Source organism: Sciurus vulgaris (assembly GCF_902686455.1).
Source record: "Sciurus vulgaris genome assembly, chromosome: 11".
Classification (NCBI taxonomy): domain Eukaryota; kingdom Metazoa; phylum Chordata; class Mammalia; order Rodentia; family Sciuridae; genus Sciurus; species Sciurus vulgaris.
Genome location: NC_136472.1, coordinates 103,827,866 through 103,853,436, shown reverse-complemented (window position 1 = coordinate 103,853,436; position 25,571 = coordinate 103,827,866). Strand labels below are relative to the sequence as shown.

General features: G+C 35.7%; 2 protein-coding genes across 6 annotated transcripts in view; one reads left to right on the top strand and one right to left on the bottom strand.

Moving 5' to 3' along the window:
* ATM (ATM serine/threonine kinase) overlaps positions 1 to 13,060 on the bottom strand; it is a 143,107-nt gene extending 130,047 nt beyond the window's left edge. The window contains 5 exon segments of the mRNA XM_079101572.1: positions 5,070 to 5,234; positions 8,757 to 8,902; positions 10,230 to 10,342; positions 10,443 to 10,545; positions 12,801 to 13,060. Coding sequence (XP_078957698.1) covers positions 5,070 to 5,234; positions 8,757 to 8,902; positions 10,230 to 10,342; positions 10,443 to 10,514 — 496 coding nt within the window. The 5' untranslated portion in view covers positions 10,515 to 10,545; positions 12,801 to 13,060.
* Positions 13,061 to 13,231: 171 nt separating this feature from the next.
* NPAT (nuclear protein, coactivator of histone transcription) overlaps positions 13,232 to 25,571 on the top strand; it is a 72,029-nt gene continuing 59,689 nt past the window's right edge. For 4 of the 5 annotated variants that reach the window (XM_079101577.1, XM_079101574.1, XM_079101575.1 and 1 more), the window contains exon 1: positions 13,232 to 13,441. In XM_079101577.1, coding sequence (XP_078957703.1) covers positions 13,405 to 13,441 — 37 coding nt within the window. In that variant the 5' untranslated portion in view covers positions 13,232 to 13,404. The remainder of the gene's footprint in view (positions 13,442 to 25,571) is intronic. The other variant, XM_079101578.1, reaches the window with a different exon arrangement.

Here is a 25,571-nt window from a genome sequence, read left to right as displayed (position 1 = left end):
ACTCAAAGCTTAAAAAAATACAAAACAAAAACAAAAAACAAAAAAACCAAAAACGCCCAAATAGTCAAATCAATAAATGAGCAAAAGAACTAAACAGAAACTTCTCAAAAGAAGAAACAAATGATCAACAAATGTATAAAAGAATACTCAACATCTCTAGCAATCAGGAAAATGCAAATCAAAACTACACTAATATTTCACCTCACTCCAATGATCAAGCATATAAACGGTAAGTGCTGGTTGAGGTTGTGGAGGAAAAGGTACACTTGTATATTGCTGGTAGGACTGCAGACTAAGAACAACCACTCTGGAAAGAAGTATGGAGGTTCCTCAGAAAACTAGGGATGGAACCACCATACGACCCAGCTATCCTACTCCTTGGTATTTCCCCACAAGATCTAACATTGGCATACCAAAGTGATACATCCATCTCAATATTGATAGCAGCACAATTCACAGTATCTAAATTATGGAATCAACCCAGATGCCCATCAGTAGATGAATGGATCAATAAACTGTGGTGTATCTGTACAATGGAGTTCTACTCAGCCATAACAAAGAATGAAATTATAGCATTTGCTGATAAATAGATGGAAATAAAGAATATCATACTAAGTGAAACAAGCCAAATTCAGAAACTAAAAGGTCAAATATTTTCTCTCATATGCAGAAGCTAGAGTATAATAAAGAAAAGGAGAGGGAAGGATAGGATAACATAAAGAACCAATCAAATATAAATTAACAGATGAGTAAAAGGAAGTCTAGTAGAATAGATGAAGAATGGGAAAGGGGAGGGAGGACGAATGGGAAAAGAGGGGAATCATGCTGAAATTGCTACCCCAACAGGGTACATTCTGGGAACTGAAGGTTTGCTAAATATTTGAAAAATTCACCATGATAAGTCACCAGACTAATAAATAAACCCTCACATAATCATACCAATAATTATAGGAAAAGGTTTTTAAAAACTGAACATCCATTCATAATTTTTTTTAAAAAAACACTCTCAGTAACTAAGAATAGAAAGAACTGTCCTCAGTTTGTACTGATGGCTAATAGCCTGCTTACTGGTCTAACACTGAATGGTTCTAAGATCAGGAACAAGGCAAAGTTGTTTGCTCTTATCACTGTTATTCAAAATCATGATGGTGGTAAAATTATTAATTAAAAAAAAAAACAAAACTTTGGGCTGAGGTTGTGGCTCAGTGGTAGAGCCCCTCCTAGCACGTGTGAGCCACTGGGTTCGATCCTTAGAATCATATTAAAAATAAACAAAGGTATTGTGTCCATCTATAACTACAAATATTTTTTAAAATTTGGAAAAAAAGGGGGGAAGAGTTTCAAAATACTAGAGTTTAGATTTGGCGATGATTTCTCTGCTATAACCACAAAAGAAAAAAACAGATTAATTGGGCTTCATCTAATTCAAAGCTGTTGTGCATCAAAGGACACTATCAACATAGTGAAAAAGTAACCCCTGGAACAAGAGAAAATATTTGCAAACCATACATCTGGATAAGAAATTAATATCTATAATGCATTTTTAAAAACTCCTGTAACAAAAACAAACCTGACTAAAAAATGGACTACAGATGGGAAATGTTGATAATGGAACAGACTAAAAACTGGGGTGTTGGGGGGGGGGTGTGAATACATGAGAGCTCTGTAAATTCTCAACTTTGCAGTGAACATAAATATTACTCAAAAAATCTTAAAAATGGACAAAGAACTTCAGTATTTCTTTATAAAAAAATAATGAACAATAAACATGAAAAGTTCAACATCACTAGTCATTACGGAAATGCAAATGAAACACCACTTTACATACATCTATCAAAGAACAGAGAAAATAAGTGGTGAAAATATGAAGAAATTTGAATCCTTTTTTATGTAAAATGGTGCAGCTTCTGAGGAAAACATATATTGGTTCCTTAAAAATTAAAAATACAGAATTACCGTACCAGCAATTTCACTTCTGAATATATGTCTGAAAGAAATGAAGCAGGAAACACAAGAGATATTTGTACACAGCAGCATTATTCACAATAATCAAAAAGTAGAAACCCAAAACTCCATCGATGGATAAATGAATAAACAAAATGTGACATTTTGTTCAGAATATCATTCAGTCTTAAAAATGAAGGAAATTCTGACATGTTACAATATACAGCCTCAATAACATTTTGGTAAGTGTCATAAGCCAACTGCACAGGACAAATACTGCTTTTAACTGGCTTTGTTTAGGTTGCTATTAACTACCTACCAAATATTGTCTTATAAACAACAGAAATTTATTTCTCACATTCCTGGGGAATGAAAGTGTGAAACCCGGGTACAGGTATGGTCCACTTCTGGTAACCCTCTTTTGGGCTGCAAACTGCTGACTTCTACCTAAATTCTCATATGGCAGAAAGAGAGAAAGCTAGCTCTCTGGTCCCTTTTAAGGGCACTAATTCCATTCATGAGAGCTGAACTATTATGAGCTTATAACTTTACAAATGCCACAATTCCAAATACCCTCACATTAGGGAATTAGATTTTAACACGAATTTTGTGGGGACGCGAACACCTAGTCCATAACAATGAAAAATCTAGAACTGCAAATTCTGAGACAGAAAGTTGAATAGTAGCTGACAGGAGCCAGTGGGAATAGAAAATGTTGTGAGTTCATTTCCTATTACTATAATGAAACACCTGAAGCCAAGTAACTTTATAAAAAGAGGTTTATTTAGCTCACAGTTCTGGAGGTTGGGCTCTGATGATGGTCTCAAGGAAAATGGCACCACAATGGAGGGAGTGCATGTGAGAGGGGATTGGGTCAGAGGAGAGCTAACATACAGTCAGATTGGAAGCCAGATTCAGGGGTCAGGCTCAGGTTTTAACGATCCCTTGTGTTTTCTAGAGCTAAATGAAGATCCCAGGAACTATATTAAATCCTTTCCGAGAGCACGCCTCCCGTGATCTAACGCTAGAATTTAGCTCTACATAACCACATTAGAACCAAGTCTCCAAAACATGAACCCCTGGGGATGAACTCTAACCACAGCAAATGAATAGAGAAAAAAGTTCTAGAGATAGAAGGGATAGTTACACAACGTTAGGAATTTTTTTTTTTTTGGGGTGCTGGGGCTCAAACACAGGACCTCACATATGCTGGGTAAGCGCTCTACCCACTGAGCTAAATCCCCAGCCCTGGTTACACAACAATATGAATGTGCTTAAATGCTACTGAACTGTATGTTCAAAAAGGTTAAAATGATAAATCATTTTCTTATGCTTATTTTACCCCAGAGAGCCAGGATAATTAGAAAAAATAAAAGCCATGTGGTTCAGAAAGAAAGAAAAAAATTACTACCTACAGCTGTCAAGATAATTTATGCAGAAAAATCACAAAGAATTACAAAAAAGGCCCTACATGTAACACGTGATTTTAACAAAGTCCTAGGATACAAGGTTAAGATATGAAAATCAACTGTACTACAATATAATAGCACTGAACAATTTGGAAAATGGAACTTTAAAAACTGTGCAATCTACAAACTACTGTAGTATACAAATCTAGCAAAACACATAAAATCTGTATGGTGACAGTAATAAGACACTAATGAAAAATATCAAAAGAATAAATGGAAACATACACACAGCATATGCATGGACTAAGTGACCCCACATTGTTAAGATGGCTACCCATTCTAAATTGTTCAATAAACAAAATTTCTATCAAAGTTTCAGCACGATATTTTGTAGAAATCAATAAGCTAATTCCAAAATTTATATGAAAATGATGGCTCAGCTTTAGGGCATGTTCTCATCTCATCTCATTCTAAATTCTCTCCCTAAAAAATGTCATCATAACCATGGCTTAAATTACTACTTCTACCAAACACATTTTGAGCCGACTTCACTTTTTGAACAGAATCCTCAATCGAGAAGCAAGTCTGGGAAAAGGGAACAAACTAGAAAAATTACTTGAAAAGAAGACTGCTAAGAAGTAACGGTAGTTTTTTTTTAAGAATACAAAGCAGATTTCAGACAATAAGATGGACGAATCATACCAAAGAGACTGAGGGAAGGTCTGCCCTGTTTCAGTGACAACCAGTTACAAGCAATAATCTAAAGCACCCAAATATACAAAATTATCATTAGACCACTCTAGTGAGATATCTGGCTGAGAATCCTAGAAATGATTGGCTTACTTGAGGCTCCCATTTGGAATATACATTGTCTTGTGTTCACAGCAACAGCCCCAAATAACTCACAAGAGATTTCTCGAACTATTGAGAAGGCCTTGATTCATTTGCAAACAGTAGATCATAATGCAGAAGTGAGGGCACTGAGTAATTCATGGCTTTGTAGTTCACACATATCTCATTTGGAGATCATAAAATTAACACTAAAGAATATAGGTAAATGTCTTTTAATTTAGTTAACAAAAATTAGCCCGAATATTTTTTAATGAAAAAATATTGAATTTCTAAATTTTAGAGCTAGTAGATTAGAAGATTTTAATATCTGGCTTAAAATCACCTTGATAATGGCAAATACCACTTTCACCCATTAAATTCCCTCAAAATTATTCCACCTTTAAAATCAATAAACTGAAATATTTCAGTTTCTGACCATAATTTCCTTTTCCCATGATCTTTGAGTACCTCTGATCAATAAACCAACAACACTAGAATCTTTCCTTACACCCATCCTAAGTCACTGGATCCTGTATATTTCATTCTAATACTTTGATCTCCATTATCTTACCAGGAATGTGTTAATTGCTTAATCTAATTGATACTTCTATGTCTTGTCCTTACTACAACATTAATGACTTAATACTTCAAAAAGTTTGCAATAAATGAAAATTAAGGGTAGTTTGTTTAAAATTAAAAAGCAGGTATCAGAAAATATACAAGATGGTAGAATGACACCAAAAGACTGATACTCAAGTCTCTGCCACCAAAGTACTAATAAAGTGTGAGGTCATATGGGAGATACAGATATACCATAAATGCTTTTACTGGTAAAAGTTCATTTCATGAGGAAAAAATTCACAAATAGGAACCTTCAAAACATACCTAGCCACTGTTGCTGAGATATTTCACACCAGTATTTTCTCACTGAAAGAATGTCTTTGAGTAGTATGTTGCTACAATCAGCTCCATAAATAACACCATTAGATGAATCTTTCACTGTATCCATGATGTAATTCAAGAGTTCTTGACATTTTAGCCTAGGTGCTCCTATTTAAAAATAAAAACAAAGAAACATATAAAAATTTACCTTTCTTCAATAAACTGGCAGCAACATTACCTTCTTCCCTAGCATACTTTCTGTCTAGTAAGTCACTAGATTTTAAAATAGCAAATTAAGAACACTTGAGCCAGAGGTAGTGGCACACACCTGTAATTCCAGTGGCTTAGAAAGCTGAAACAGGAGCAATTGTAAGTTCGAAGCCAGCCTCAGCAACTTAGCAAGACTCTGCCTCAAAATAAAACATTAAAAGGGCTGGGAATGTGGTTCAGTGGTTAAATGCTCCTGGATCCAATCCCTGATACAAAAGATTAAAACTTGGAATGACAAATACTTAAATAATACATTAACCTCTCCTTTACACAGAACAGGGATTACAAACTATGACCCAAGAGCAAAATGAGCCAGTTGATTATTTATATTTACAAATAAAGTTTTATTGGAATATAGTCACATGCATGCACTTCCTAGTCTATGGCTGCTGGGCAAAAGCAAAGAGTTGAGTAACTAAGGCAGAGAACATAGGGTCTGTAAAGTCAAAAATATTTACTATCTGGTTTCATCTACAAGATGAAGTTTGTCAAACCCTGCAGGAATATAAGGAATTACAGCAAAAGCAATCATTATTCTATTCTTAACAATTCACATTCACAGTTGTGGCATTAGACTTAAAATGATGCAAAATTCCTTAGCACTTTATAAAGAATGAATTTATTAGGATAACAAGATTACAAGGAGGCTATTTACACTGAAAAACTTTCCTCCAAGTTCTACAATGGCATACAAATGGTATAAAAATATGTAAGGTTGTAATTTTAGCAGCATATTGAGATTCTGAAAATTCAGAATGTATGTATTCTTAAAGGTATCAAAACTATGTTTAAAAACTATATTCAGTAATTTACATTGATGTCATAGCTGAAATGTTATCATACTTCAATAATGACTTATACACTAATATACCTGTAAAATCATTTATGTCTTAAGTATTTCATAATTTTAAGCACCTGACCAATGATGAACTGTATAACCATATGAACATATTTTGGGGCGGGCGCTGGGCATTGAACCCAAGGGTTTTTTATCCCTGAGTTACATTCCCTTTTTTATTTTTAGACAGTCTTGCTAAGTTGCTTACAGCCTTGTTAAGCTGCTGAGGCTGGCCTTCAACCTTCTGCTTCAACCTCCCAGGTCACTGGGATTACAGGCATGTGCCATTGTACCAGGCCCCATATGATACTGTTTTTATCACCATATGCTTCTCTCTCTTACAAAAACATTTAATCATCTATGATGTCTGTTGTATTATTAGATCCTTAGGGAAAGGAATTAATTAATCTTTCTACTTTCACAAATAGCTATGTAAATTAATATTAGGATGAAACCATATTTTTCATTGTTGTTTATTCCAATATATTTTATTATCTACCAAATTTGAGAAGTGTTTCAAAAATTATGCTGACATGGGCTGTGGTTGTGGCTCAGTGGCAAAGCACTTACCTGGTATATATGAGGCACTAGGTTCAATTCTCAGCACTGCATATAAATACATAAAAGGAAACCTATTGTCTACAAAAAAAAAGTTTTTTTTAAATTCTGACAGAAAAAAGGATTATGACTTTTTTTTCCAAAAAAAACTGTCTTAGGTCAGGGAAGTAGCTTAGTGGTAGAGCAGTTGCTTATAATACAGAAAAAAAAAAAAAACCTATCTTAGAAAGACACCTAAGTCACTTACAGAAACTTCAAGGAAGCTCATGGAACTAAACATTTTTCACAACTGTGTTTCCTGTTTTCTATCTCTGTTTTGTGCATATGCAAAAAATGCTAACATAAAGGAATAAATAATATTTCCTTACTTGTTCTCTCCCAGTTGCCTTTCTCCTGTTTTTCTCTAAAGTTTATTTCTTTCATAGCATTATGGATACCAATGCTAAGCAAGTTTAGCAAAATCTGGACATGTGTTTAAATGCCCATCAACATTTCAACTTTTTTTTTTTTTTTTTTTTTTTAACGGGGGGCAGCAAACTGAAGAAGTGAGGTCAGGTAATAATAGCTCCCTGGTTTTGCCCCAAGTGGTTTAAATTATACAGTTCATCTCAAAAGAAAATAAGCTCTAAATAAAAACAGCATTTGTAAACTACACAAATGATTTTGCACTGATAAGTTCACTGTTTCTTATAAACCAACATATTAGTACATTTTCAAATGTGATTTCCCATTGTTAGTTTTGCAACTGAAGGCTTTATTCCACTGCAAGGCAAAATTAGAAGTTTCAAACTTTTTTGGTGGGTTATAAAATAAGCATGATATCTTTCTGTTAGGCAATACATATTAAGATGCCAATATCACTAACAAAGAAAATAATATTTAACTGGATCCAAGGCTACCACACTGGATAAAAGCAAGAGCAGAAAATTTCAGTGTAGATTTCCTTTTTCTCTGTTGGAATCTCTGGAAAGGGAATTTCAGAAAAAGTGGAAAAAATTTTAAACCATTATTCTTTAGATTCAGGTCTACCACTATCATTCTGAAACCTCGTTAACAATATACCTGCTCCTGCTAAATATTTACCAATATCTGGGTTTTCCTGATTCTTAAAGTTAGTATCGAGGTCATATTCTTAACTGCAAAGATTACACAGTCTAGGCCCAAAGTTCCTAAACAAATGTTTCTTCTTCAGCACCATGTACATGCCCATTTTCTTACAAAAGCTTGCCTATATTTTGTTTAAAATATGTCAACTGTACAAGTTCAAATGTACAAGTTCAAGATGGGAGATATGCTGCTTATCATTAGCCAAAAAGACCTGGGTTTTGTTGCTGTTGTATTTCTTAAGTGATAGTAAGCACAACATAGGTTTTGATTGCCAGAGAAGTTAAAGTAAAAGAACCAGTAAAAATACACAATAAAAGATATGCAAGTCCTGTTCTACTCTGTACCCATCAGAATATACCCAAAAGATTGAGCACCACACTTTGGGAGATATAATTAAACTACAGACTATTCAGAAGAGAGCGAAATAAAAACTAAGTCATATGAGCTGAAGAAAGTAGGTATATTTACCTTAGAAAAGAGGACTTGAGGGAAGTATTATGGCTATCTTCAAATACCTCAAAGGATCTTATGATGAAAAAAATGATTAGGGAAGTATTTTTGTATGTACTTAGAAGCACTAACAAAAAATAGGGTTTTAATATTCATAAAGCTATTTAAAGATAGAAAAGAAAGCTGAAAAGGTATATTCAGTCATTTATACATACTTGTATATAGGTGCTTGGGATTTAGAGAGGAGATCCAAGAATGAGGAACTGAAATCATTTTTAATCCTTTCAATTCTGAGATTTATCATTTTAAGCTTGTATAAATTCCACCAAATATTTGAACCTACAGCATTAATACTCATTATATGTACTAGGAATTATAACTAACACATTTATGTTACCATATTCGGATCAAACTTTTGCTATGGTAACCTATTAAATCATGTATTTAAAATAAATAATGTTGCTTACTTTTATTTGCACATTTGATGAAGTATCTGACCAAACTACTGATTTCTTGCATCTTTTTCTGTCTGGAAGTTTGTGTTGAAGCTGATACATTTGGTTTTGCTGTTCTTAGACATTCTGTTTCTTTCTGAATGTATTTCTGTAAAAATCTTCAAGAAAATGAAATAGAATTCCAGAAAAAAATTATGCTTAAATTTTTATAATTTCAAAATGTTCTTAATATCATCACAAAGAAAATCTTTTAAAACTACATTGCTTTGTTCAATGTACCAGCTAATTGAAACAAATCCTTTTTTCAAGCCCTAACCTCTACAACACCAATACAGAGCCTGGCTTACAAATCTATAGCCTTCTGGCTTCTCAATCTATAGCCTTCCTGACTTTTTATTTTACTACTTACTTTATCGTTTTGTCATTAAAAGTTTACAATGTTGGGCTGGGGTTGTACTCAGTGGTAGAGCACTTGTCTAGCATGTGTGAGGCACTAGGTCTGATTCTCTGCACCACACATAAATAAACTAAATAAAGGTACACTGACAAGTAAAATAATATTAAAAAAAAAAGTTTACAATGTTATTGAGGGCTCTCAACCCTCTCCCTTCTTCCTAACCAGCTAGTCATATTTTTAGCCTTTAAATAAAGTCCTAGCTTCATGACTAGCTAATAGTATCAGGTGCCAATTTGGCCTACCTAATCAGCTTACACAAAATAGTATTCACTTTTAGGTAATAACTGTATTTGTGGTATCAGAAAACAAGGAACATACATTTTTCATGCTATGGTTATTCAAATCTAGTACCAAATAAGAGCTAAAAAACTGGTTATCCCTTCTAAATACTAAAAGACATCTAAATATTCCTACTTCCACTTGACTACAAATATTGTTACAAGTTATTTAAAACTCTCAGTATTCAACAAAAATTTTAAATACTTCATATTTTCTAAGCCTTACAAATTGTTACAAATGGAGTTTATGGCTGAAAATAGTGTCTGAATGTAAAAACCCATCAACCCCATTTGCTACTTCTACCCAACAATCATGTCTTTTCATTGCCTAAGGTTTTGGTTTTTAACTGCATTCATCTCAAAGTATCCTAACATTTCTTTCACTTGTTTTACTATATCTTAACCCAAGGCAGCTGCTTATAATCCCAGTAATAAAGATGTCAAAATAATAATTAGATATTTACCATGACATAAAAATTTTTTCTCTAATTTGCAATGAATTCTAACAAACTAATCCATTTGAAAAGAATTCTTTCTCAATCTTAAGTGAGACATGTATAAGACATTTTGTGGAACATTCTACACAATAAACATCCTTTAAAAATAATGCTTTGGATAATCATTACATGCTAACTTCATATGCAAAGCACAATGATACACAGGTAGCAAAGACCTGCAAAAACAATATCACACTAGAAATAAAATTGAAAAAGAAAAGCAAGGACATTTTAAAAATGTACAATAGAATACCTAAAAACAGCATCCCAGTTCAAATATTTTCCTTGTTTGGAATCTGAATGCCTATCTAAATGCTGAACTGTTTCAGGATCCCGAATTAGGCGTTTAAATTTCTCAACTTCTTTCTGAAAAAAAAAAAAAAAAAAAAAAAAAAAAAAGAACATGATAATGTGTTACCAATCACATTCAATTTCAAGGAACAATTAAATTTAAGCCATTTACTACCCTTCGTTCCGTAGCTCTATCATGTTCCAGTTGCCGGCAGCAAATAAGCAGATCATTAAGCGCTAAACTCATGGTTCAGGATTTCAAAAACACACGTTTTTATCTGTATGAGGGGAAAAAAAAAGTAATTTTAATAATAATGATGTAATTGTTTTATTTCATTAATATATTTTTCTGATGCTAGTGACTACAGCCAGGGCTTTACAAATGCTAAACACATGCTCTACCACTGAACTACACATCTCAGCCTTTACATAACTATATTAAACTGTTATTAACAGACATATTGTGATCAAAGATACAGTAGTTTTTCTTAATATGTGCATATTCCAATATGCACATAAGTAAAATATTTCTTAGGATATATCAAAGCAATGTTCCAACACTCAAATATGTTCTTTGTTTACAGTAGCAGGATAAAGCATAATTTTCTTGGAAAAAAAAAAGTTCAGTATTATCTACATAAACAGAAGATGTTCATTCATTGATACACAGAAACACTATTTCCTTCACACCTACTGTGTTTGAAGTACTGTCAGGAATAGTTAAACCAAAAAAAAAAAAAAAAAAGAAAAAAAAAGAAAACTAATACAAATCATACCCTTATGAAGATGTATCTGAGGAGGAGGAAAATAAACAAGTAAAATGCTAAAATCAGGAGTAATTCTAAATTGTGATATGTGCCTTCAAAGCAACAAAAACACAAAAGAAAATAACAGTACAGAGGATCATGTTAGATAAATTGCCAGGGAACATATCTCAAAGGAAGTTACTATAAAGTCAAGATCTGAATGAACTGGTGCCAATTATATAAAGAACTAGAAGACTAATATTTCAAAGGAAAAAGAGTAGCATAACCAAAGAGTACCAAGAAGAGTGTGGTATGTTAGAGAAACTAAAGGTTCCACTCCCAATATCAACCGAAATATACAGATTTCTAAGTAACAGCCTCTGAATTGATATATCCAATGTTCTTTTTGAGATTTCAACCATGTTAAACTCTTTGAAGACTTCACAGACTACATCCCACTTTCTGAGAAATAACTCTGTCCTTGACATGAAATTCTTGTCTAATGGTTCAGTGTGGGAACTCTATAGTAAGATTGTATTGGTTCAAACCCTGGTTCAGTCACATAAAAAACTCTACAACATAGATCAAGTTTGTTCATTAATCTCTCCAAACCTATTTTCTCAATAACAAAATAAAAGGCAATACTCATATATACTTCAAAGGGGTGTCATAAAGATTGAAGTTTAACAGTGTCTTGAACACAGTCTATGTTCATGTTAGTAATTATATTCTCCTTTTTATGACAATTTATGTTTTTATGACAATTTAATATGTCTCTTTGATGGTTCTTCCACTCACACCTCAAATAAAGTCTTTGTCTCCTTGTTCTCTTTCATTCCTGTCTTCAAGGTGTTGAAAATCCCAAATCTATCTTATTCAATGCCAGACCTTGCTCTTGGGCTTCAAGAACTTGCTACACTTTGTGCCTTTACACGCATTTCCCAAGTATGGAAGGCTCTATCACCTTCCAGAACAATTTACACAGGTCCAGGTAAAACTGACTTTTCCCAGGTTGAATTCCCATAGAACCTGTCACTCTACCAGCATAGCACTCTTTTATAACATTATCACCTTGAATATTAGTTGTGTTTCTACTTATATGTCTCCAAGAAAAAAAGAAAATAGAATATTAACAGCTAAGTCCCACTACAGTTCAGATTGTCAATTATCTTCACTTCCTTCAGCAGAAAGGAACACAGCTTAAAATCATTATTCGAACTCTGGTACTGTGGTTCCAGAGCCCATGAACTTGGAACTTAATCACGAGGACGAAGTTTAAATCTCAATAAATATCCGTTGTCTGAAAGAATTACAAGTGAAAAATGACTTTGTCATTTTTTGAACCCTAAGGTGATAGGAAAATGGGGTGCCCAGACGAAGGGTTCAACTGAGAGTATGCATGTATGTAAATACACACATGCGCGCGCGCGCGCACACAGCTCCCCCTCCTGGCGATTGAATCCAGAGGGACTCCACCACTAAACTACACCTCTACCTCTTCTTATTTTTTGAGACCGGGTCTCGCTAGGCTGGCCTTCAACTTGAGATACTCCTGCCTGGGCGACCGGAGCAGCTTGGATAACAGACATGCACCAGCAAATTTAAAGTCCGGTAGGGGCCAAGAACGAGGACAGGAGAAAGAGGAATGAGGACCGGCGGCGGCCAGAAACAAGACAGGAGTGGTGGGGCCGCTCGGGAGCAGTGCGTCAGACTGCGCATCCGGGCAGGAGGACCGACTGGGTCCACACTAACTCTCCCACGCACAAGCCACCGCGTAGCTTCCCCACCCCTACCGCCGCGCTCTGACTGCCCAAGCAGTATCTCTGGAGGCGACAGCCCAAATCCACGCTTCTCTGGCCTCTTCTGGACCACAGCTTCATTCCCCGTTATCCACGGCCTCCTGCCGCTTCCGGTTCAAACGCGGCGTGGCGGCGCAGCTTCGGTCGCGGGAGGGCCAGGCAGAGCAGCGGCGCACAGCGTGCTCATGCGCAGGAACATCACGCGCTCTCCGCTCAAAACACAAGCTCCCCCAAAACATTTGCCTGGTCTGAGGAGGCGCGCCTGCGCCCAGCGCACCAATGACGAGCCGCCGTACGCTTGCGGCTAGCCCGGAGGCTCCGACACCCCACCTCCTCGCCCTCTTCGGCCCCACCCCTCCAACTCTGCGGACGGAAGTGACGACAGCGCCAAGGAGATAGGAGGCGGGTTGCATTTCGGCGCCTTTCTTTCCCCTGCGGAAGCGATTGGTTGTCGTGGGGCGAGAGAGGCGGGACAAATTGTCGCGGGTTCAGTGCCGCCAGTGGAACCGGGAGATGCGGCGCAGGAGCTGTCGCTGTGTTTGCCTTCACCTCAGTCTCGTCTCTTACTCTGATTCCCTTTGCGACTTGGATCATGTTGTTACCCTCGGACGTGGCCCGGCTGGTATTAGGTAAGCGCGGGCACCGGAGGGAGGGTCACTGGACCAGGCGAACCAAGACGGAAGGACCTTAGTGGCCAGAGGCTTTCCCTGGGTGGGGAAGCTTTGGGGGTTTACCTCCTTGCTTACGAGTTCATACTGGTGATGATTCTTCGTCCCTCGGAGGCTCTGGGAAGTTTAAACCTCTTTATATGTGAGGGCTCCTCTCCTTAGGGACTGCGTGGCGAGGGCAGGACTCGGGGTGGAACACCTGGAGCCTGGATTCCGAAGAAAGTCGGGCCTGCGCGCTTAATTTCGACCCCTGAAAGAGTTGTCTACGTGACCGACAGGCTGTGTGTTCTTTAACCTTTCCCTTGTCAGAGCTGGGACCAAAATAGGACTTCCCAGCCACCCTGCTTTGGAAAAAGACCTTCCAGACGCCCTTCTCATAACCCGGCCTTAGAACTTGGGATTTGGGAGGAATGGAGGTAATCTTTCTCTGTACTCCCCATAGTACTTCGCCCAGAAGAGGTTTGAAATGCCAGTTGCATATTTTAAAATAGTAGCAACTCCAATTCCTTTGACCAAAAAAATTCACAGAGGAAATGCCTTCTAGTTACACGTTGTCTAGCCCTAGTTTTTCCCCCATTTTAAGAGTGGTTAGTGGGCTACTTATTTGTCTGAATGTATTGTCCGTGTAGGGGACTTTTTTTGTTGTTCTTGTTTGCCCACTGAAAGAAAAAGATTGTATTACGTGGAACAGAGCCACGTAAAGCTTAAAACCTAAGCCAATGATTTACAAACACATGAAACGTCCCTAAAAGTAAATGGTAACCATCTGTGATGAAACCTCCCGTAGTTTCTGCAACCATCACTGTACTACCATTATTTTATTCTTTGAAAACCCCAATTGTTTTGTACCTTTTAAAAATACCCATCCCTGACCCAAAAAAAAAAAAAAAAAAATTGTATTTGTGCAGGGCTCTTGATAAGCACATTTTGTGAGAAACGTTGAGCAAAATGGTCCACCATTTTTGGAGACACTAATGACTGAACACTAAAATTTTGTTAAATGTTTAATCATTTCCCCACTTTATCAGAACTGATTATAGTATCTACCCCATACTTTCGATAAAAAGCTGGATGCCTTGAAATCCTTATGTTTATTAGGCTTATATGTAAAACAGTGAAAAGTGAACTTTCATAGTATGCATTGATAAACCTTATATTTTTCCTGTGTGCATATTTGCTTAAGAATTTTGCCTTTTAGCAGTTTGATGATCCAATTGATCCTCAGTACTCATGGTCTTAAAAACGGTGTTTCAACCTCAGCATTATTGACATTTTAGAGTGAATTGTTTTTTAACAATGGGGAGTTAGTTCTATGCTCAGATTTTGTGAGATGTTTTAACAGTATCCCTTACCTCTGCCCACTAGAAGCCAGTAAGACACTCTCACCTCCACTCCACCCACATTGTGGGGAGAAAAAATGTCCCTACATATTGCCAGTATGACTGTTGGAGGGTATATCACACCTGATGATATACCTGATGAAGGAAATGTTAAGCAGTAGTATTTTTTAATTGGAATAATTGGCACCAAATTGTGTTTTCCCCACAAATAAGGTGTTCTGTTTGACTACCTCCTCCTCTTTTAATGGATTAAAAACTCCACAGTCACTGTTGGTTTGTTTTGTTTTGTTTTGTTTTTTGGGGGGTTTTTTTTTGTCTGTAATGTCTTCACATTACATTTTCACTACCACCAATCCCAGCAATATACCCTCCCCTACTTCTATTTTGAACTTTTGTCATGGCTTCCTATATAGTCTTTTTTCAGTATTATGGATTGAACCCAGGATGCTTTACCATTGACCTGCATCCTCAGTTCTTTTTTTTTTTTTTTGGTACCAGGGATTGAACCCAGGGGAGCTTAACCACTGAGCCACATTCCCAACTCTTTTTTATTTTGAGACATGGTCTCACCAAGTTTCTGAGGCTATCATAGAACTTGTGATCCTCCAGCCTCAACTTCTCAATTCCTTGGGATTATCGGCATGCACTCCCGTGTCCAGCTTCCCATGTAGTCCTCTTGTAATTCATCTTATTTGCTTTTATAAATCTTCCTAAAACATTTACACCAGCCCAACTATTGTAAAATTGGAAAGAGTTGGACACCAAGTATAAAAAAAGAGCAAGCCTTCCCCACTCTCAGCTCTTGATTTTGTCATTTAGCATTATATATCAGAACTACCATTTTATTTGCTCGTGATTCTTCTATCATTCACTCTGCACCTCTTTAGTCTCTTTCATGTTGAACCCTTTTTTATTTTCCATAATGTTTGTTTCAGCAAATCTTTGTGTACCTAAGATGTTCAAACATGCCAATTTCTAAAAATTAAAAATCATGTTTTCCCCCTTGGCATTCCCATAGTTAGGGTTTTTACCCTTAAACACATACAACAAAACAACTTTCCTTAATTTCACCTTATATTCTATCTAGTGCTCTATGTCACCCTTTCATTAGTCAAATTTATTCATAAAATAATTTTTACTTAATTGCTTTACTTCTTCACCTTCTTTTCATTTTTCAGCAAATTATACTGACTTCTGCACCTCACTACTTAACTTGAACAGCCCTGGTCACCAGTGTTATTTATTGCCTTTGGACCACTGGTTTTTATCAGCATATCAGACAAGGTGCTCTGCTGAATTGATCCTACTTGCCTTTCTTACTTGATCCCATCTTAACATTTGCCCTGTGCCCCAGAGCAAATGTTGCAGTACAAACTACTTGAAGTATCTCCCCCATATTCTTATGTATGCTGCTTTTTCTTGTCTAATATGCTTGTATTCAAGATTCAGGTCAGTTGGACATGGTAGGATACGCCTGTAATCCCAGTGGCTCAGGAGGCTGAGGGAGGAGGATCCAAAGTTCAAAGCCAGCCTCAGCAGCTCTCTCAAAAGAAAACATAAAAAGGGCTGGGAATGTGACTTAGTGGTTAAGTGCTCCTGGGTTCAATCCCTCGTACCAAAAAAAAAAAAGATTCAGTTCAAGCACAATCTCTGAAACCTCTCCCAGCAATTAGTTAGTGCTTTCTTCCTGAAGATCTTATTTTACCTATGCTTTCTTTTTTTTTTTTTAATAAGGTAAGTTTACCATTTTTGCTATATATAGTACTGTGGCATTAAGTACATGTACTGTGTTCTACAGCTATCATCATTTTCCTTCTCCATACTGAAACTTACTTTTTGTCCATTTCAGTGTTCTTAATCTTGGATTAATGAACAAACTTCAAAAGCTCTGGGAGCCTTCAAAACTATCTGTAAAAGTTTGTGTGCATATGGCATTTTTATAGATGAAGGGTCCAGAATTTTCTTCAGTTTCTCAAATAGGTTTGTTACTTTCTACATGAGTCAGCATCTATTCAGAAATAACTGAAGTCAATGTGAGTATTTAATATAGAAGTATGTAATGAGGGAATTGTCTACACTGGTCATAGAAGACCTAAGAAACCAAAGCGCTTACTCAAGGCTACTCAGAGGGTACAGTAACAGGAAGCCACTACACTAATCAGGAGGATAGGAGAGAGAGAGCAACCCAGAGGCAACTGTAGAAGATGGAAGGTAGACCTTCTTTTTTAAGAGGGCAATAGTCATAGAGGAGATTCTACTGAGGCATTGAGAAATGGGAGCAAAATACACAGTCTCTTCCTCCTATCCTCCAGTCTTACATTAGAGGTTCCCATTTAGCAAAGCCAGCCAAAGCTAGCCAACATGAGCCTGAGAAACCTTGCCAGTATGGAGTCAGGACTTCCTGTTATACAGAACAGAGAAAGAACGAAGAATGGATTTGAGGGTATGCAGGACAAGGACTGGCATACCCCCAACAGATCAAGAGCCACTGGTTCTATTCACCTTTATATCACAAAGACATTATAGATATTTATTAAATATTTATAGAAGTGCAACTATGAACATGATATTCCCCTTTGTCTACTGATTAATAATCTGTACTCATTACTGACATTTACAATTTTTCATAGTTCTTCATCTGTTCTTTTTGGTTGTATCTCCAACTAACTGTTCTTTTTCATATACTTTGTGTTGCATCCAAACTGGGCCTATTCCCAAAGTAAGCACTTTACATCAGCATCTTTGGGACCCCCTCCAACCTTCAAGATTCACCTCCTCCTTGAAGCATTGCTTAGTATCCCCTCAAGCCTGTTAATAATTTCCCTAGTCCCTATTTTCTCATAAAGTAATTCAATCGTATTTTCTTATCTCTTCTGCTTTTCATTACACTTGGTATTTATATTTTCTGACTCCTTATGGATCATAACTTATTTATAGATTGAGACCTTGTCTCTGTGTTTTGTAGATCTGATAGTACAAGGCACTATTAAGTCTTAAGAATTATTTACATTCTCAAGAACATAGAACCACCAGTTTCCCTGTGGAATTACTAGAATATGTGGAGATATTTTCACATAGGTGGCTTTACTATTGTTCAGACTCTTTAGCTTTCCCTCCTTACAAATAGGAAGAAGTCAAACTCTTGGTATTCCACTTTCTTATTAAATAACCTTGATATAGTTAGAATTTTTATCTTTCTATCACCTGTTTGAGAATTAGTTGCAATCAGGTACTTGATAAATAAGCATATTTTAGATACATAAACTAGTTAATCAAAAATAATGACAAAATGAGTTTCAACTATATTCTGCATTATTTGGAACTTCTAGAACAAAAGCAAAATACATCACATCTAATCTAAAATGGGAGCTTGAGGTTGCCAGTAGTTAGGCATGTTCTTCAGAGAAGATAATGCATTTCAGATATTACTTCAACATGCACTGTAACTTCAACACTTGTAACATAAATAATGTAGCCTTTTAGCAGCCTTTTCTCAAATGTGTGCTATATAAGCACGTATTGTCTTACGATATACCATGAATTATCAGATCTGTGTATGCTAGCCATATGACCATATTTTTCTATGAATGGTTAACTATATCACTGTGTTCTGTATAGGATTTTGTTTCTCAAACTATTTCACTGTAACACCCCATAAGGACTAATTTTAGACTTTTTTTTTCACCAATTCCCCTTCCCCACATGAAGTTTTAATGTCACAATTATAATGTATATCTGTTCATATCTTATAAATATGATTTACGCATAAAAATGAAATTTTTCTTATTCCTCCCTGGAACCAGTTTTTACCCCATTAGAGTGATATCAGTCTTTGAGAATGCCTAGTCTTGGGAAAAGAAAATTTACTTTAATTAGATTTTATACTATCACCTGTTGGAAGTAGTAAGTAACCAGATATATCTGGGGTGATTAGAGCTTTTGGAACTCTCCAGCCTGGGGTGGGGGGAAAAACTGTTTATTTGGCATTTTCAATCTAAATCTTGAAACATGGGGAGAATGTTCCATCTGCCCTAATTCCAGGGTGATTCCAGTGATTTGTAAATATTTTAAATTTCTATGTTCATGAAATTCTAGTAGCAGCTGACTCATTTACTCCAAATAATATACCTTGCAGAATGCCAGTCACAGCTGGTTATATTTCAGAAATAAAAAGGAACATACCAACTACAGCTGACTATAGTTTCACAAAAAGGAAAAAAATACCAATTTGTCTTTAATTTATGTAATTTTACATCTGCTGTGTGATCTTCAATTATAGGAGTATTAAAGTAATGGTACCTGAAATAAAGGTTTCTTCAGGTTTCTCCTTTTTCATGTTCCAGAGTACATTGTCTTTGGGTTATTTTATTTGTATATTTATTTCTCCTTATAGCATTAGTTAGCAAGAGGTTGGGAAAACTGATTCATCAACTGCAAGTAGAAAGTGGTGAGGTAAGTCTCAAGTCATAGTAGGCAATGCCTAAAATGGGATGGCCTTTTTCTTTTTCAAATCCTCATGTGTAGACTACCTATTAGTTTTTTGTTTTGTTTTTTTTTTTGTTTTGTTTTGTTTTTACTACAAGGACAAGTTTAAAAATACAGTTTCAGGTGAAGAGAATAGAACCTGATTTTTTAACACAATAACTTCATTTATTATGTGGTGCTGAGTGACCATTGAACCCAGTGCCTCACACATATCAGGCAAGTGCTTTACCACTGAGACACAACGCCAACCCAGAACCTGATAATTTTTAAAATTAAAAGAAACCTTAGAAATTTTCTTTAGTAACTAACAAAAATGTATTGACTTTTTTTTTTTTTTCTTCTTGCAGTGCTGGGGCTTGAACTCAGGGCCTTGTGCTTGCAAGGCAGGCACTCTGCCAACTGAGCTATATCCCCAGCCCCAAAATATATTGACCTTTATAACAACACCAACAAAAGTTGCTCCAAAGACAAGTAAAAGAGAATATTTGCCAACCATAGCTGGTCATAGTTTCACAAATAAAAAGAAGGAAAAATATCAGTTTATCTTTAATTCTTATAATTTCATATCTGCATTGTAATCTTCAATGATGGGAATGCTAAAGTAGTGGTATCTGAAATACAGGTTTCTTCAGGTAAAGAAAGATCATAAATAAAAAAGATCAATTTGGGTATGGTTGTGCAAGCGTGTAATCCCAGTGGCTCAGGAGGCTGAGGCAAGAGGATCACGAGTTTAAAGCCAGCCTCAGCAACTTAGCACAGCCTTAAAGCAACTTAGGTCCTGTCTCTAAATAAAATATAAACATAAAAAAGGGCTGGGGATGTGCTCACTGGTTAAGAATCCCTGGGTTTAATCCCCAGTACCCCCTGCCACCCAGAAAATCATCTGAACGAGATGGAACAGCATGACTTGTATAAGACCAAAGAGTAAATTAGGAAATGATGTTTTGTATAACATGTTAAGAATTTAAAATCGTATTTTTCATTGAGATATATATTCACTTTAAACAAAATGGAAAACAACAATCACCACTAATCTCAAAACATTTCCATAACTCCCAAAAAGAAACCCCATACTGCTAGTAGTCACTTCTGTTTTTCCCCTTTCGCCTTCTCCTATTCTCTGGCAAATACTAATCTACTTTCTGTATATGTGGATTTGTTGTTTCTAGATAGTGCATGTAAGTGAAATATAATATGTGGCTATTTGTGTCTGACATCTATCTCTTAGCATATTTTCAAGGTTGATTTGTTGTTACAGGTGCTAGTGCTTCTACCCTAGTATGTATGAATTTGGTATCTCATTGTGGTTTGATTTTGTTTTCCTACTAATAGTTGAGCATCTTTTTATGTGATTAGTCACAATTTATGTATCTTTGGAGAAAGATCTCTATTCAAATTTTTTGTCCATTTCTTAATTAAATTATCTTTTTATCATTGTCCTCTCAGAGTTCACTATATATTTGGTTTCTATTCACTTATTAGATAATCTAGTCTGCTAATACTTTCTTCCATTTCATCAGTTGTCCTTTTACTTCTTGATAGAATCCTTGGAAACAGAAGTTTTAAATTATAAGTTTTTTGTTTTCTTGTTTTTTGTTTTGCTTTGGTTGCTATGTTTTAGGTGTTGTATCTGGGAAATTATTGCCCAATGCAAGTTGCAAAATTTTACCTATTTTTTTCTTAAGAGTTTTAGCTTTTACATTTAGATCTTTGATCCAGTTTGAGTTAAATTTTGAACATGGTATAAGGTAAGAGTCCAACTTGATTCTTTTGCATATGGATGTACAGTTGTTCTGGCACCAGTTCTTGAAACTACTGTTTTTCCCCTAATGAATATCTTGGCACTCTTTTTAAAAATCAATTGATCATTATGTCTGGATTCTCAGTTCTGTTCCATTAACCGTATGTCTATTCTTGTGCTATTAACACATTGTCTTGATCACTGTAGCTTTGTGGTAAGTTTTGAAATGAATAACTGAGTTCTTCAGTTTTTCTAGTTTACAAGATTATTTGGGTCCCTTGTATTTCCTTGTGAATTTTAGAATTAGCTTGTCAATTTCTGTACAAAAGGATTTGAAGTTTCAGTAGGGATTATGTTGGATGTGTAGATTAATTTTGTGAGTATTGACTTTTTAACACTAGTAAGTTTTCCTATCCATTAACAAGGTATGTCCTTTGATTTTGATTGTCTTTAATTGCTTTCAGTGTTTTCTAACCTTTAGTATACAAGTCTTTTACTCCTTTTGTTCAACTTATTGCTAATGATCATATGCCTTTTGATGCTAGTAAATTAGATTCTTAAAAATATTGTTCATTGCAAGCATACAGAAATATAGTTGTTTTTTTGTTTTTTTTTTTTTTGTTTTTTTTTTTTGTTTGTTTTTTATCCATTTTGTATCCTGCAACCTCATTGAAGTTGTTATCTTTAATTGTGCTGGGTCTTTAGGATTTTTCCACATAAAAATCAAGTCATCTGCAGATAGGGGTAGTTTGACTTTGTCTTTTCAAATCGGGATTTTTTTTTTAATTTCAGTTTCTTTATTAATTGTCCTAAATAGCTAGAACTTCCAATATAATGTTGTATGTAAGTAGCTAGAGTAGACTTCATTGTCTTGTCCTGATCTTATGGGAGAAGTTTTGACTCTACCATTGAGTATGTTTGCTGTGAGTTTTTCATAGATTCCTGTATCAAGGTGAGGAAATTTCCCTCTATTCCTAGTGTTATATCATGAAAGGGTGTTAAATTTTGTCAAATTGTTTTTCTGCATATGTTGAAGGAATGATTTGATTTAATTTGTGAAGGATTGATGTTAATTCCTCTTTCAGTGTTTCTAAGTATTCACTAGGAGGTCATTTGTTTCTGGGCTTTGAGCATTTTCTTTATTATAGATTCTTTCTCTTGTTATAGGTCTGTTCACATTTTCTGCTTTTTGAAACAGTATCAGTAGTGTATTTCTAGGAATTATCCATTTCACCTAGATTCTCTGAATTGTTGGCATACAGCTTTATAGTATTCCTTTGGAATCTTATTTATTTCTAAAATATAAACAGATGTCTATGTTACCCTATTACATTCCTGATCTTAGTTATTTGAGTTGTCTCTTTTTGGTCAGTCTAGCTAAAGATTTTTTTTATTTTTTGTAGTTTCGAATAACCAGCTTTTGGGGCTGACTTTTTTTCATGTTTTTTTAATATATTTATTTTACTCTAGTATTTGCTATTTCCTTCCTTCTGCTTGCTGTGGGTTTAGTTTGCTCTTTTTCTAGTTTACTAAGGTGTAAGATTGGCTTATTGATTTAAGATTTTTCATCTTTTCTCGTACAGATGTTTACATTTATAAATTTTCCCCCACACATTGCATTAGCTGCATCTCATAAGTTTTGGTACATTGTGCTTTTCTTTTTATTTATCTCAAAACATTTTCTAATTTCCCTATTCATTTCTTCTCTGACCCTTTATTAGATATTATTTTTCTAGTCACTACTAAAAGCGTGGTATAATGGAATTTCCAACTTGTACTGTTCAGTTGTCTTTTCGTCCTACCACTTCTATCAGTTCTTGCTTTACGCTTTTGTGGAGGAGGGTCTGTATGTTTGCAATTGTAATTTTTTTGATGTATTGACCCATTTGTCATTGTCTTTAGTAACAGTATTTGCCTTGGTATCTACTTTGTCTGATAATGTAACTTCTCTGGTTCTTATTGGGTTGCTGTCTGGCTGGTATATTCCTCCAGGAATGGACACAGCCTCCGGCGTGCTAAGCACACGCTCTTATCACTAAGCTGTATCTGTGGACCTCCATCCTTTTACTTTCAACCTATGTGTCTTTGAGCCTAAAGTGTCTCTTATCCACAACATGAAGTTAGATCATGTTTTTTATACATTTTGTCAATTTCTGTCTTTTTGGGTTTTTTCTTGGTTTTGAACCCAGGGGCACTTGATCATTGAACTGAATCTCCAACCCTTTTTGTTTTTTGAGACAGAGTCTCGCTAAGTTGCTTAGGATCTTGCTATGTTACTAAGGCTGGTGTCAAACTTGAGATTCTCCTGCCTGTCTCCCAAGTCACTGGGATTATAGGCATGTGCCACCATGCCTAGCAGTCTCTTGGTTGAAATGTTTAAACTTAAAATTTATTGTAAGGGGGTTGGGGCTCAGTTAGTTTAGTGCTTGCCTAGCATGCACAAGGCCCTTAGTTCAATCCCCAGCACCACCAAAAAATAAATTTAGTAAATAAATAAAATGTATTGTAATCACTGGTAAGGGATAATTATGTCAACTATTTAACTATTTGCTCTTTGACCTGTGTCTTTGGTTTTTTTTTTTTTTTTTATTCCTTTATTAAGGCCTGTTTTGTGTCAGATAAGTAGTTTCAATTTACTATTTTAATTCCTTGTTTCCTTTTTTTTTTAATTAGTTGTTGCCTTGGGGATTACAATTAATGTCTTATGTTGAAGTTATTACTTACATTAAAACTGACTTTATTTTTCTTTTAACGTTATGAATGCATTTGTTTCTTTTTTTTGTGGATTTTTTTTCATTCATTTATTTTTAAGCCAATTTGGTACCATGTAGACGCAACACATAATACACACATACACACAACCATACATAAAAATATGAACAGAAAACAGATTTTATAGCTTTCATCTAGATGTACCATTTGTCAAGTTACTTTTAAAAAGTTCTTTGTTGATATGATTACTATAGTCCTAAACAGTCTTCAGTCTTAAGTCTGTACTTCCAAAGCTATGATTTATTTGGAACAAAGGAATAAAATTGCATCTCAAAGATAAATTAGTTTAAACATCATTGAGAAAGTATTCCGCAAATGAAAGCCAAAGTATTAATGGTGGGGCTTATACAGAGTTAAATTAGTATGTTTTTCTGTTTTAAGAACTCATCAGTAGAGGTAGAGACCCTTACAAATGGAAATTTATAAAGAGGAAAAAATCACCAGTGGACCAGATAACGCCCTTAACCAAGAAAAGAAAATGTCTCTCATAGCAAGAGCAATAAAGACAAGGCCTCTTTTTAGAGTTTGTGTAGACCAGGTATTCAGCACCTATCCGTAGGGGATAAGAGTGTTAAAGCTGTTCATTAAACAGAGTGAACACCATATTTAGAATTTCAGAAACCAAAATTTGTCACAAATGTCTTTGTGTGACCATGAGCAGTAGATTATAGGATTGAGAACATAGACCCAGGAGAACCGTGTACAGTTGGGGATGTTTGGGGCAGTGTCCACCAATCATGTCTGGACACTGAATCACTGATTTAGGTGGCCACTTTTCCATCCATGAGGTACATGTCAACCATTACCACTGTTAATCTCTTTCCTTTCCCTGTGTATTTGAGAGTTAATCCTTGATTAGTTGGGCTTTGAGTAAAAATAGAAGGAACAAAATGGGTGGGGGGTGTTTCCAATGGGACAAAACAAAAAATTAATTTAGGTGCACAGGGGACCAGAGGCACATTTGCCAGAAAAATTATGAGCTCGAAAGAAAACAGCATGACCATATTCTGATAAAGGAGCATATGAAACATCTATCAGACGAGCGCACTTTGGATCAGATTACAATCAGTCCAGATATTTAAGGAATGTGGGAGCTTGTGAGCTCCAGGGAGAGGGTGGACCTTAGGAAAAGGTTCTAAAGAAAAAAAAAAAAAAAAAACACTTGTAAAACAGCCATTTATGTTCCACAGTAGCTTGGATTTAAAGGTGACACTTTTTTCTCTGGTGTCAAATGAGTTTGGGGCAGTTTCTTGCCTAGCTTCTTCCAGACAGAAGCCTTGGAGGGACAGATTATCAAGCAGGCAGCTAAGGAATGAGGAAAACTGCCATTCTGAGCATGAGAGGCAAAGGGTTTTAATTTTAAATACAACATCTTGACCCAGAGATGGAGGGTACCCCTTTACTTTGGATGTGTGTTAGAGTTCCACCAACTTGAGCCTGGTGTGAGGTCCCATGAAGTGTTTTTTTTTTTTTTTTTTTTTTTTTTGGTTTTTGGTATTTTTTGGTGGGTGGAGTTGTTGTTGTTTTTTAGTTGTAGATGAACACAATAACTTTATGTGGTGTTAAGGATTGAGCCCAGTGCCTCATATGTGCTAGGCAGGCGCTCTACCACTGAGCCACAATTCCCAGCCCATCTCATGAAGTTTTGTTAGTCTAGAAATAAAGTCCAGAGATGGTAAGAGGAAGAGAGAGAGAGAACGGTCTTTAACCTAAGGGTGCTCTCATAATCATTGGCCTTCAGTTTCTACAAGGG